This window comes from Apodemus sylvaticus, chromosome 8 (assembly GCF_947179515.1).
Source record: "Apodemus sylvaticus chromosome 8, mApoSyl1.1, whole genome shotgun sequence".
Lineage (NCBI taxonomy): Eukaryota > Metazoa > Chordata > Mammalia > Rodentia > Muridae > Apodemus > Apodemus sylvaticus.
Window position 1 is genome coordinate 74,979,551 of NC_067479.1, and position 12,349 is coordinate 74,991,899.

Sequence of the window (12,349 nt, forward strand, 5' to 3'; positions counted from 1 at the left end):
CATAGGAATGTGCACGCTAAGCCACTGAGCCACCTCTCCTACCCCAGAATTGATTTTTAGTGATGATAAATGGTTCCGTGTTCATACTAGAAAGGTAAACACCTATGTGTATTGTCAAATCTTTAGAACTTTACAGTATCTGTATAAAGAAAGTAGTTTATTATTCCTGTGTACAAATGAAGAGACTTCTAAAAAATAGAAGTGCCAGAACTAGGTAAAGCCAGATTTCAAATAAACCATTGTTCAGATTATAGTTCCTAAAAGGAAGCTAGGAGAGTAAAAACTATTTATTGCTCTTAAAAGATTTTATACTCTAGAAAGTTCTTTATATTGCCCAGCTATGTACTAAGTTAAAAACAAGAATTCACTTTAAACTGGAGATCTAAATTCTCATTTTCTTCTAGGATGGTCCAGCCACTGTTCTTACTTCTGTGAAAAAGAAAGTAAAGAATGTAGGGATTTTCCTGAAGGTGAGAAAATGATAAGTGATTGTTACAGGAATCTCAGTACAATGAAGAAGTTAAGCAACATAGCTCTTTAGAAAAGTAAACAGTATTTTTATTATACCTTATTCCCATAGAATGAGGATGATGAAGAGGAGGAAGAAGAGAAAGATGAGGCAGAGGACCTTTTGGGAAGAGGCTCTAGGGCAGCATTACTTACTGAAAGAACAAGGGTAAGTTTACTGTTCACATTTACCATGTAACTACGCTGATGCACCTTTGAAAAATCCCAATACTAAGCAGGCTAAGGCATAAGGATCACCAGTTCAGCTGGGACCACATATGCAAGGACAACCACGGGGACATTAGGAGGCTGGCAAAAACACTAGTGTCCTTTCATGTGCTCCACATGTTCTGGTGACTTGATTCTCACTTTGCTAGAATGAGATGACTGCAGAAGAGAAGCGGAGAGCACATCAGAAGGAACTGGCAGCACAGCTCAACGAAGAAGCAAAGAGGAGGCTGACAGAGCAGAAGGGGGAGCAGCAGATTCAGAAGTAGGAGTCCACACTGAGCGCGGTGATAGTCTGGAGATAATGTCACTGTAGAGATTTCTCAGTTGCCTTTTTGCTTTGTTTCTAACCCCACTCCAGAGCTCGAAAATCTAATGTGTCCTATAAAAACCCATCTCTGATGCCTAAGGAACCACATATTCGGGAGATGAAGATTTATATTGATAAGAAATATGAGACTGTGATAATGCCTGTGTTTGGCATTGCCACACCCTTCCATATTGCCACAATCAAGGTACCAGTAGGTTACAGGGTGTCTGCCTAATTATCTCCATTCTTCTCGCACCTAACCTTTCACTCCACATCAGTGTGCTCATGGGCTCCTCCTTTCTCTCCCACTGTTGCTTGGACCCTTCCAGTTTTCACTTTGTAGGAAGCTAAATTAGTCCAGAAAAGTAATTTATTTACCAGTTATTTGGGGGGTGGGGGGTTGTTGTTGTTGTTGTGCTATATATGTTTGAGTATGTGTGTGTGCCCCTGGGGATATAAGATGCATGTGCCATATGTTGGTGTCTGGTGTCGTAAGTTCATAGATAGTGCTCGTGCGCTCTCTCTCTCTCTCTCTCTCTCTCTCTCTCTCTCTCTCTCTCTCTCTCTCTTAGTTTTTGAGACAGGATCTTTTATTGAGCCTTGAGCTCACTGATTGGCCTTGAGTGGCTGGCCACCAAGCTCTGGAAATCCCTGGGTCTGCCCAACTTTAGCCCTAGGATTATAGATATGTACACCACACTTTGATTTTATGTGGGTGTTAGGGCTCCAGACTTGGGTCCTTGTGTTTGTGCAGCTAGCACTTTGCCATCTGAGCTATCTCTCCAGCCCCTATCATGTGTGTCTTTCTTTGAATTTGTAACTATTATTTAACCCTAAATTATATTCCTGTCACGAGATACTTTTATAACTAGTTTGTTTGTTTGTTTGTTTGTTTGTTTGTTTGTTTGTAGAAACCGCTTCTTTGTTATGTGAAAAACACTGCTGAATATTTCTGTCTCAATTTTGGTTCAGTTTCGTAGGTGCAAAAACAGCACCTCTGGCCTTTTTCTGCAGCTAGGGATTGAACCAGGACCTTGAACATTCTAGATAAATGCTTTGCCACTGAGCATACTCTTAATTGCTAACTTAATTTTAGCATCTTTATAATCTAGTAACAAAGCTAACTTTCCTCTCTTTCTTTGAACAGAACATAAGTATGTCTGTCGAAGGAGACTATACTTACTTGCGAATCAACTTCTATTGTCCAGGCAGTGCTCTGGGCAGGAATGAGGGCAACATCTTTCCTAACCCTGAAGCCACTTTTGTCAAGGAAATGTGAGTCCCTAGGAAACAAGTATCTCCACCCTGCACTAGTGGAGCAGTGACCTCACGTGTCCATCCCCTGCTGCATCCTTTCCCAGGAAGCCACTGCGTGGCCTTTCTTGGTGGCCTTTGTTTAGGATTACATTGCTGACTTTGTAATGTTTAAGTATGGATCCTAATTTAAATTCTTCATATGACTATTTTACATTGACACTACACATTTTGCAATAGAATCCTCAGGTAAAAAATATGTGTGGGCCAACTGTGGCAACAACATAGTACAGCTTCAAGTTCACATTTAAGAGACTGAGGCAAAAAGTTTACAAATTAAAGGCTATCCTGGGCTACAAAATTAATTCCAGGCAACCCTGAACTATAGTGAGAACTATCTCATAATAGAAACGTAAAAAAGGAAGAAGAAAGGAAATGTGTGCTGCATTGCATTATCTTCCATCATGGAGTAGTATGAATTATTGGGAGATATATCAAATTTGAAAAAAATAAAAGTGTAATTTCCCTACTCCAGGGAATTATTAGATAATGATATTTTTTCACTTTAAAGAAAAAAATTTTTTCTGATTTCCTACCATTCCCATATTTAGTAATAGTTTTTCTTTTAAAAATACATTAAGCCATCTGGGCATGGTAGCACTTAGGGGGTGAAGCAGTAGGACCAGGAGTTCAAGGCCAACCGTTGAACTTAGCAAGGTCAAAGCCAGTTTGGACTACAAAAGATGTCTTTTGAAAGATAGATTTAAAGAAAATTGGTAAAGTGCTTATCATGTAAGCTTGAGGCCCTGAGTTCAGTTTCCAAGACCCACATTAAAATATTTAAACATAGGTGCAATATGTTGCATCTGTATGCCCAGCACTGGGGAGGTGAAGACAAGGGGGACCCCTGGAATTTGCTAACCAGCCCATCTAGATAGATCTGAGAGAGCTTCTCCCAAAACAAGGCAAAAGTTATTAAGAAAAACATTCAATGTTGACTTCTGGGCTCTACACAGACACATGGCACATACACACAATGGAGAGATTAAGTCACTTAAAAACTGTAATACTGGGTTCAGGTTACCTTCCTGATAAACATCTATACAAATGCTCTTCTACAGTACATATCGAGCTTCAAATATGAAAGCGCCTGGAGAGCAGACTGTGCCCGCCTTAAATCTTCAGAATGCTTTCCGAATTATAAAAGAAGTACAAAAACGTTACAAGACCAGAGAAGCTGAAGAGAAAGAAAAAGAGGTGAGTGTGAACACAGAGTAAGCATCTTCCTACGGGTCTTTGGAAGTTCATATGAAGGCTACATGCCCATACTGTTTTGTGACCCTTAGGGCATTGTAAAACAAGACTCACTGGTGATCAACCTAAACCGGAGTAATCCAAAACTGAAAGATCTATACATTCGTCCAAACATTGCCCAAAAGAGAATGCAAGGCTCGCTGGAGGCTCACGTCAATGGTATGTGTGAATAACCTCTCACGTGCTGGACTATAGCTTCAAAGAGTACAGAATGCTAGAGAAGTGCTTGGAGGAATCAGATGGCAAGATGGCCAGAAAGCATGGAAACTTGATACACGGTGTTTCTCTGACCTTGTTGAAGTCAGCTGAAGAGATAGGTGCACTTCCTTTGGCCTAAGGTGGCAATGCTTAACACCTGCTGACCCATTGTTTGCCACAGGTTTCCGCTTCACTTCTGTTCGAGGAGACAAGGTGGATATTCTGTACAATAATATCAAGCATGCACTGTTCCAGCCCTGTGATGGCGAGATGATTATTGTTTTGCACTTTCACCTCAAGGTACACGCTTCTACCTAAGCTAGCGTGATTAAGAGTTCAGCAAAAGCTGAATTTTTCTTACTTATTAAATAAAATTATAATCATTAAAGAGGTTTTAAAAATCATGTTTATAAAGTAGTGACTTTGATTACAGTTGCATACAAGAGTATGGTTGGAGTTACCTGCAGGAATCAGGGTACTGTTAAGTGGCTACACCACTAAAGGAAATGTCTCTCTTCCTTAGCAGCCAAGATCCTCTCTCTTTCTGTGATGGTGTGTTGACAGGTATACATAGTAGCCTTAAAGTCAGGAACATATTGCCAGAAGACTACTCTGTCCCATCTGTTTACTCTGCGATTGTTTCTTCCTTTTCCTCTACAATGCTCTAAGCCATGGAAGGAATGATGGGATGGGATGTTCCATTTATGGCTAACCATGCAGGAATCACTTAGTCTTACAACTCTGACCAATAAGTTTTTTGTACTTACTACTGCCCACTGCAAAAAAAGAAGCGAAAGATTAGAACTCATGTGTTGAGATTAATGTAATTATTTGGAAGGTAATTTGATAGGTGTATCATATTCATTTAACAAAACAACAGCTCTAGTTTACCCACAAGGGCCAGTGACCTCCCCATTCTTGACTAGGTTTTTAGTAGCACCTGTAAATTCCCTCCTATGATATTAGCCTCAATTCCAGTCAGGTAGTCGGTTACCCTATAACAGGTCTGTCACTATAATACCAAAAGGTATATCTCACCTCTTCAGTCAATAGTATAGTATATGTGTATGTATCTGTCTTATGTACTTTGTTTCTTTAAGCATCTTGTCTTTGTAGGTTGAGTTGCCTAAATCTTGTAATTTATTTGTTGTCTCTGGATTATTATTAGAATGCTATCATGTTCGGGAAGAAGCGACACACAGATGTACAGTTCTACACAGAAGTTGGAGAGATCACTACAGATTTGGGGAAACATCAGCACATGCATGACCGAGATGACCTGTATGCTGAGCAGGTCTGAAAAATTCAGAATCATATTTTCAGAGTAGTGGGGTAGGGTTTAGTATGAGTTCAAGATTTATTTTATGCTCCTAAATACCAAATAACTTTAGTATCTGCTCTGGTGATCCAATGTACTGCCTTATGAATTAGGCAAAGATTAGCGACTCATTTCCATAGTTTATGGTGTAAGCCTTAAATAAGATCAAGTGTTGAGTAAAGAGAAGTAAAACTACAAGAGTTTTGACCTTTTTGAGAGTATATACTATTAAGAAGTCTCGTGATGACTGTAAATAATACTGTTTTCCTCCACAGATGGAACGAGAAATGAGACACAAACTGAAAACAGCCTTTAAAAATTTCATTGAAAAAGTAGAGGCTCTAACAAAGGAGGAGCTGGAGTTTGAAGTACCATTTAGGGATCTGGGGTAATAACACTTTGACCTCTGGCCTTCCAAAAGCTCACATTTCTAGCTTTGGGAATGGGTTATTGTTTCTTTTGTCATTTAATACCACATATACTCTGGATTTTTTTTTTTTTAATGACTGATAATCTTTGAGATAACCACTCAAAATCTTCAGGATTCTCTAGCTAGGTACATGCCGTTAATCCTAGCACTCATCTCTTGAGTTTGCTCTACAAGATGAGTTCAGGACAGCCAAGAAACAAAGAAACCCTTGCTCAAAAAATAAAAAAGTATTTGTAGGCTAGGGAGGAGACACCTCCAAGAGGCCATCGGTCTTGAAGGTCACCCACACCAGAGTACACATACTCATATACAGTCACATTTTTAAATGGATACATATATTTTAAGACTCTCAAGGGTTTTCATAAGTAACTTCTTTGGGAGCTGATTGACAGAGGGAAGATGCTTGTATCGTGTCATGTATTTGTCCTCCTCTCTTTCAGGTTTAATGGGGCTCCCTACAGGAGTACCTGCCTCCTTCAGCCTACTAGTAGTGCCCTGGTCAATGCTACAGAGTGGGTGAGTATTCTTGCCTCCTCTTAGTGTTTATTTTAATTTTCTGGTCCTTTGTAGTTTTCTTCCTACCCCACTGTTAAGATCCTGACCCCAGAATTAGCTCCACTACTAAGTGACACCCACACCCTTCTTGCTTATTCTTAGTAATACAATTGTTAGAAAGGGGAAAGAAAATTCTTTTGATCTAATTGTTTGATTGGCTTAGATTTAAAATTCATTAAACAGCCAGGCGCACGCCTTTAATCCCAGCACTTGGGAGGCAGAGGCAGGTGGATTTCTGAGTTTGAGGCCAGCCTAGTCTACAGAGTAAATTCCAGGACAGCCAGGGCTACACAGAGAAACCCTGTCTCAGAAAAACCAAAAAAAATAAAAATAAAAAAATAAATAAAATTCATTAAACAAATGATCTTTCTAAAGCCTCTGTAGTGTTTAAAAATAATTTCTTTGAGGATTTCCTGAGTTTATTCTCCTTGAGAGAGGCACTAAAACTTCTTACTATGTCACACTGAATTTATCATTTAAAAACAAGAACAGAAAATCATTTTCCTTTGTATGGTCATTTAGATTCTAATTTGAGAAGTGCTTAGAGGGAGGTACTTACACAGTAATGATGCAGCTCCTGTTCTGACAGCCACCCTTTGTGGTCACACTGGATGAAGTGGAGCTGATCCATTTTGAGAGGGTCCAGTTTCACCTGAAGAACTTTGATATGGTGATTGTCTACAAGGATTACAGCAAGAAAGTCACGATGATCAATGCTATTCCTGTTGCCTCTCTAGACCCCATCAAGGAGTGGCTGAAGTAAGTAAACTGCCAGCCTCTTGTCCTTTACCTTGGCCTTAAAATGCTGTGTCTGATGCCAGGCGGTGGTGGCCTGTAATCCCAGCACTCTGGGAGGCAGAGACAGGCGGATCTCTGAGTTCGAGGCCAGCGTGGTCTACAGAGTGAGTTCCAGGACAGCCAGGGCTACACAGAGAAACCCTGTCTCGAAAAAAACCAACTCCAAAAAAAAAAAAATGCTGTGTCTGTTATACCATGGTTTGTGCCCTAGTCAGCTGCTCAGGTAACTGAGATAGAAACAGAGATTTGAGTCTAGCCCAAGTAACATGAGGATCTTATCTCTTAAATTTTTTATTCATTTATTTTTAGGTTTTTTTTTAATAAGTATATAATACATATATATCCCCCTCTCCTCCCTTTAATCTCCCCTTATTCTCCTAAACAGTTGCCTTCTGCTTTGATTTAATCTGTACCCATATAACTTTATGTGACTATATAAATCTAGGAACCAAATATATCTCTTCCACATTATCTCCAGTTGCATTCAAATATATGTATCTCACTTAGTGCTTATTCCTGTACACTGGGGTTGGTTCCATAATTTAGCAACGATGAAGAATGTAGTAAACACTGACTTAGTGGTTTATATTTTGATTAGAATAAGATGAAATAATCATAATTTTGTTATTAATTTCAAAATTATATGATTCAGACCAGCAAAACTGAACTTTTTCATATTTTCTTTAACAATCTATAATTCCTCTTGTGAATCTGTGTGCCCGTGTTTGTATGTGTACCGTGTGTGCAAAGAACCCTTGGAAGCCAGAAAAGGGATAGGTGTTGGAACTGAACCCAGGTCTGCTACAAGAGCAGTAAGCACTTTTAACCTCCAAGCCATCCTTTCAGCCTGAAATGTTCTCAATTTGTTTATTTGTGGGGACAGGGAATACAGCATCTTGCTGGAACTAATATTTAAAATCAGCACTTTCCTTCTACATGTGGATTCAAGGGATCAAACTCAGGTCCTCAGGCCTGATGGCAAATGCCCTTACCTGCTGTGTCATCTCACTGAGATTCTGTTGAGTCTCATTAAGCCAAGGCTGGCCTCAACTCAATTTTGACCAAAGATAACCTTGAATTGCTAATCCTGCCTCTACCTCCTGAGTGCTGGGATTGCTGATGTGTGCCCTCACACAGGTTTTGCAGTGTTGGGGATAAAACCTAGGATTCTGAATGTTAGGCAAGCCCTCTACCAACTGAGCCACACCCAAGCCCGGGTCCTCTAGAACAGCCTCCAGCCACTTCTTAGTCTTTAGATAGTAATCCTCTGTCAGATAAACTGGCAAAAATTTTCCTTCTAGTCTCTCTTCACTCAACTTGCTTTGTAGCTTTTTAATTTTATGAGGTCCTATGTATCATTTGTGTGTTTGTGTGGGGGTTGGGGAGTGTATGTTGAAAGTGAGAAGGCTCTAGTTTTATTCTTTTACAAGTGAATAGTTTTTAAGATTTATTTTTATTATTTTAATTACATGCTCGCATGCATGTAGAGGTATGTGCACATGAATGCATGTGGCTACAGAGGTCAGAGATTCCAAATCCCTGGATCTAGAAATTGAACTCATGTTCTCTGGGAGAGCAGTAATGTGCTCTTTAACCACTGAGCCTTCTCTCCAACCCTGAATATTCAATTTTTATAATACCTCTTTGTTAACTAAAGAAGCCAACTTGTATATTTTTGCCATCTTTGTCAAAAATAATGTTTATTGCTCTGTGTCTGAACCTTGTATTCTGTTTCACTGATCTGTGAATATAATCTGTTTTTTGTTAAGTACCATGCTGTTTGTTACTATGCCTGTAATACAACTTACAATCAAATATGACGAGTTCAGCTTTACTTTCTTAGATCAGAATTGGTTTGGGTAATGTGCTTGCAAATGAATTTTAGGGTTTTTTGTAGTTTTTTCATTTGTTTTTCATTTTTGTCAAAAATGCATTGGAATTTTGACTGGAATTGTATTGAATCTATAGATTGCTTTTGGTATAAAAATCCATTTACACAGTGTGGTTTCTCCAGTTTTTGAGCATGGGAGGTCTTTGATTATAGAGGTGTTTTATACCTTTGGGTTTATTATTCTAAGGTTTAGAGATGGAGATGGGGGTGTTGGTTTGGTTTTGGATTTCTTTTATTTTGTTATATGATTTTTGTTTTGAGACAGAGTCTCAAAAGGCTAGCTCTGGCTCAGATTCACCACCTGCCTCTGCTTTCCCAGTGCTGTGATTAAAGGTGAGCACCAGCACCACCGGGCAGAATCTGAGTTTTTAAGATATGTTCTAATAATTTCTAAATCTTATTGGTTGGAAAATGACTCCTTTAATTTTTTTCTACTAATCTTGGGGTTGCTTTTTACTGTTTTTTCAAGGTATATCACTAAGTTGTTTATTTGAGCTTTCTGATTTCTGTGTGTACGTATGAATATGCATGTGGGGGTTCGCACTATGCAGGTCCATTTAAAGGCCAGGAGTTGATGTCAGAATGCCATCTTAATTGCGTCTCCACTTATTCTTTAAGATCAAGGACTATTTTAGAGTGTGAAGTAAGGAAGAGTTAGGGGCGTGGGGCAGATGAGGCAGGCAAGCTGTAATTCTTGGCAGCTGCAGGGAGAAAGGAAATGATGAGAAAGAGAAAGCTGGCATGTTCAATAACTGTGGGTGGAGGGGAGGGGCTTTAGAGAAAGTGTGCCTAAGGTTTGAAAAGGCCGGCATCCAAAAGGAAAAGACAAGGTTGAGCCTTTGGTATTCAAACTGAGAAAGCAAGCAGGTTTAGCAGTACAGTATAGCTGCTTCAAAATAGTCTTGTTCTAGTTGGGGTGTGGGTGGGTGGGTGTGTGCACGAGTGCCAGATCTAGCAGCCCCATTGCCCACTAAGCCATCTTGCTGGCCCCACCTTATTTTTTTTTAGACTAGGATTCCCACTGTTGTGGGATCCCCATTGTTGTCTTCTATCCAGAAGGGTTACAGACACAACACCACCATGCCAGGCCTGATAGCCCTCTGATTACTTAATGTCAGCAGTTATAGCAAGTTCCTTTTTAGGACTACCTATAGCCTGGCAGTGGTGGCGCACAGCTTTAATCCCAGCACTTGGGAAGCAGAGACAGGCAGATTTCTGAGTTCCAGGACAGCCTGGTCTACAAAGTGAGTTCCAGGACAGCCAGAGCTACACAGAGAAACCCTGTCTCAAAAAACCAAAAAAAAGTTGTTTTGGTTATGTTTGTTTGTTTTTTACTTACTTACTTTACATCCCACTCCCTGTCACTTCCTCTCACAATCCTTTCCCCATCTCCTCTCCCCTTCTCCTCTGAGTGGGAGGGGGCTCCCCTGGGTATCACCCCCATCCCCACCCCTTTCCCTTGCACCTCATCTCTGTGAGGCTAGGCACTTCCTTTCCCACTGAGGCCAGACAAAGCACCACAGCTAGTAGAACATATCCCGCCTACAGGCAACAGCTTTTGAGATAGCCCTTCTTACTCATTCAGTAGTGTGAAGTCTTAATTCCACTGTTACCAAATACAGTGCACAATACAAGCAAATATTTTGGATATCCTGTATTTATTAAGTCTTGCCTTGTGTTCTAATATATGATATAAGGGAATTCCATGGCAGTTAAGAAGATTGTATGCCATGCTTGGGTGGAGTGTTCTATAAATATATTTTAAGCCATTTGATGTACAATGTCATTTAATTCAGATGTTTCTCTGGGTTTTGGTTTGTTTTGGGGGGTTGTTTTGTTTTGTTCCCCCCCCCAACAAGGTTTCTTCTCTGTGTGTCCCCATAATTCCTGGATCTCACTCTGTAGACCAGGGTAGCCTTAAATTCACATAGATCCTGCGTCTTCTCCTGAGTGCTAGGATTAAAAGTATGCCTCATCACCACCTGTTTTATTTAAAATTTTTTCCATTTGGATTTCTTTTCATTTTATATGTATAAATGGTTTGCTTGCATGTTGTCCACCATGTGAGTACCTAGTCTTGGATGTTTTTATGTTTTTATTTTGTGGTTGGGAGGGAGAGTGAGTGAGTGAGTGAGTGAGTGAGTGAGTGAGAATAAATTAAAATAGCTTCTACCTTAGAGTGTAACTTCATGGAGAAGGCCCTGGTTCTGGTGGACACAATAATATGACTTACTTGAAGTCTCAACTGCCCACATTTTGATTCTATACCAAGATTGAGCTGCTTTCCCTCAACCTCTAAACTCCCTAGAGCTATTTGAAGAGTGAAAAAATAATTCACAGTGTTAAAACTCTTTTTTTTTTTTTTTTGTTTTTGTTTGTTTGTTTGAAACGAGGTATCTCTGTGTAGCCTTGCCTGTTCTGGAACTCTGTGTGGACTAGGTTGGCCTGAGATGTGCTTGCCTTTGCCTTACAAGTGCTGGGATTAGAGGCATGTGCTACTGTTTTTGTAATACTTGGTGTTTTCCTATTCCCATTTAAATATTCCTTGAGTGTTTGGTTAGCTGGCTTCAAGGATGTGTTTTTTTTTTCTCTTCAGTCTGAAGGATTCCTTTTGGTATCTGGTTCTCCCTCTGGAATTCCTTTCATAGTTTATATTCTCTTCTTTCATCAATGTTGCTCTCTTGAAATTTGTGTGATCTTTGCCTTCTGAGTTCTTTATCTGAAATGTTTGCTAATCCATTCCCTATAGGCAGGCCATCATTACAGGTTGATTTGAAAGGAATAATGTTACATCACTTAAAGTACTATATATATGATACATTAGTTACTTTGGATGTAAATAAAAAGGATGAAAAAACATCTCAGAGTTGACATGGTGATTAATAATATTATGTTGACAGAAAAAGAAGAGGGCAGTGTGTTTAGAAAAGGGAATGGGAGAGGCCGTGGAGGTCAGAGATAGTAAGGTCAAGTGACTGCCATTCCCAGCTGAGGCAGATTTAAAATGAACCTTTGTTTTAGTCTTTCACAGAACTAGACTACATTCATGCTGTTTTAATCAGTTGTCTTAAAACCTTTTCTTTTTCTTTTTCGGTCTTTTTTTTTTTTGTTTTGTTTTGTTTTGTTTTGTTTTCTGGAGACAGGGTTTCTCTGTATAGCCCTGGCTGTCCTCGAACTTATTCTGTAGACCAGGCTGGCCTCGAACTCAGAAATCCCCCGCCTGCCTCTGCCTCCCAGATGCTGGGATTACAGACGTGCACCACCACCGACCGGCCTAAAAACCTGTTCTTTCCTTTGGCTCTGTACTTGTTTCAATATGGAAAGGACTGAAGTCCTTGCTTATCTTACTATAAGAGAAAAGGATAGTCTTACAAGCTCTTGCAGAAGACCTAGGTTAATAAATTTATATAAATTAATTTATAAAACTATTCCTCGAAGAATTTTTTTGGGTTTTTTTTTTTTTTGGGTTTTTTTGAGACAAGGTTTCTCTACTCTAGACCAGGCTGGCCTCAAACTCAGAAATCCACCTGCCTCTACCTCCCAGAT

The 12,349-nt window shown here is 39.7% G+C and overlaps 1 protein-coding gene across 1 annotated transcript in view; it reads left to right on the forward strand.

Annotated features, from left to right (window-relative positions):
* The window catches only part of Supt16h (SPT16 homolog, facilitates chromatin remodeling subunit), a 35,076-nt gene that overhangs the window by 17,955 nt on the left and 4,772 nt on the right, over nt 1–12,349 (forward strand). The window contains exons 11-22 of the mRNA XM_052191550.1: nt 405–470; nt 581–676; nt 885–1,000; nt 1,097–1,250; nt 2,193–2,320; nt 3,421–3,556; nt 3,646–3,772; nt 3,993–4,111; nt 4,980–5,105; nt 5,405–5,517; nt 6,000–6,075; nt 6,704–6,873. Coding sequence (XP_052047510.1) covers nt 405–470; nt 581–676; nt 885–1,000; nt 1,097–1,250; nt 2,193–2,320; nt 3,421–3,556; nt 3,646–3,772; nt 3,993–4,111; nt 4,980–5,105; nt 5,405–5,517; nt 6,000–6,075; nt 6,704–6,873 — 1,427 coding nt within the window. The remainder of the gene's footprint in view (nt 1–404; nt 471–580; nt 677–884; nt 1,001–1,096; nt 1,251–2,192; nt 2,321–3,420; nt 3,557–3,645; nt 3,773–3,992; nt 4,112–4,979; nt 5,106–5,404; nt 5,518–5,999; nt 6,076–6,703; nt 6,874–12,349) is intronic.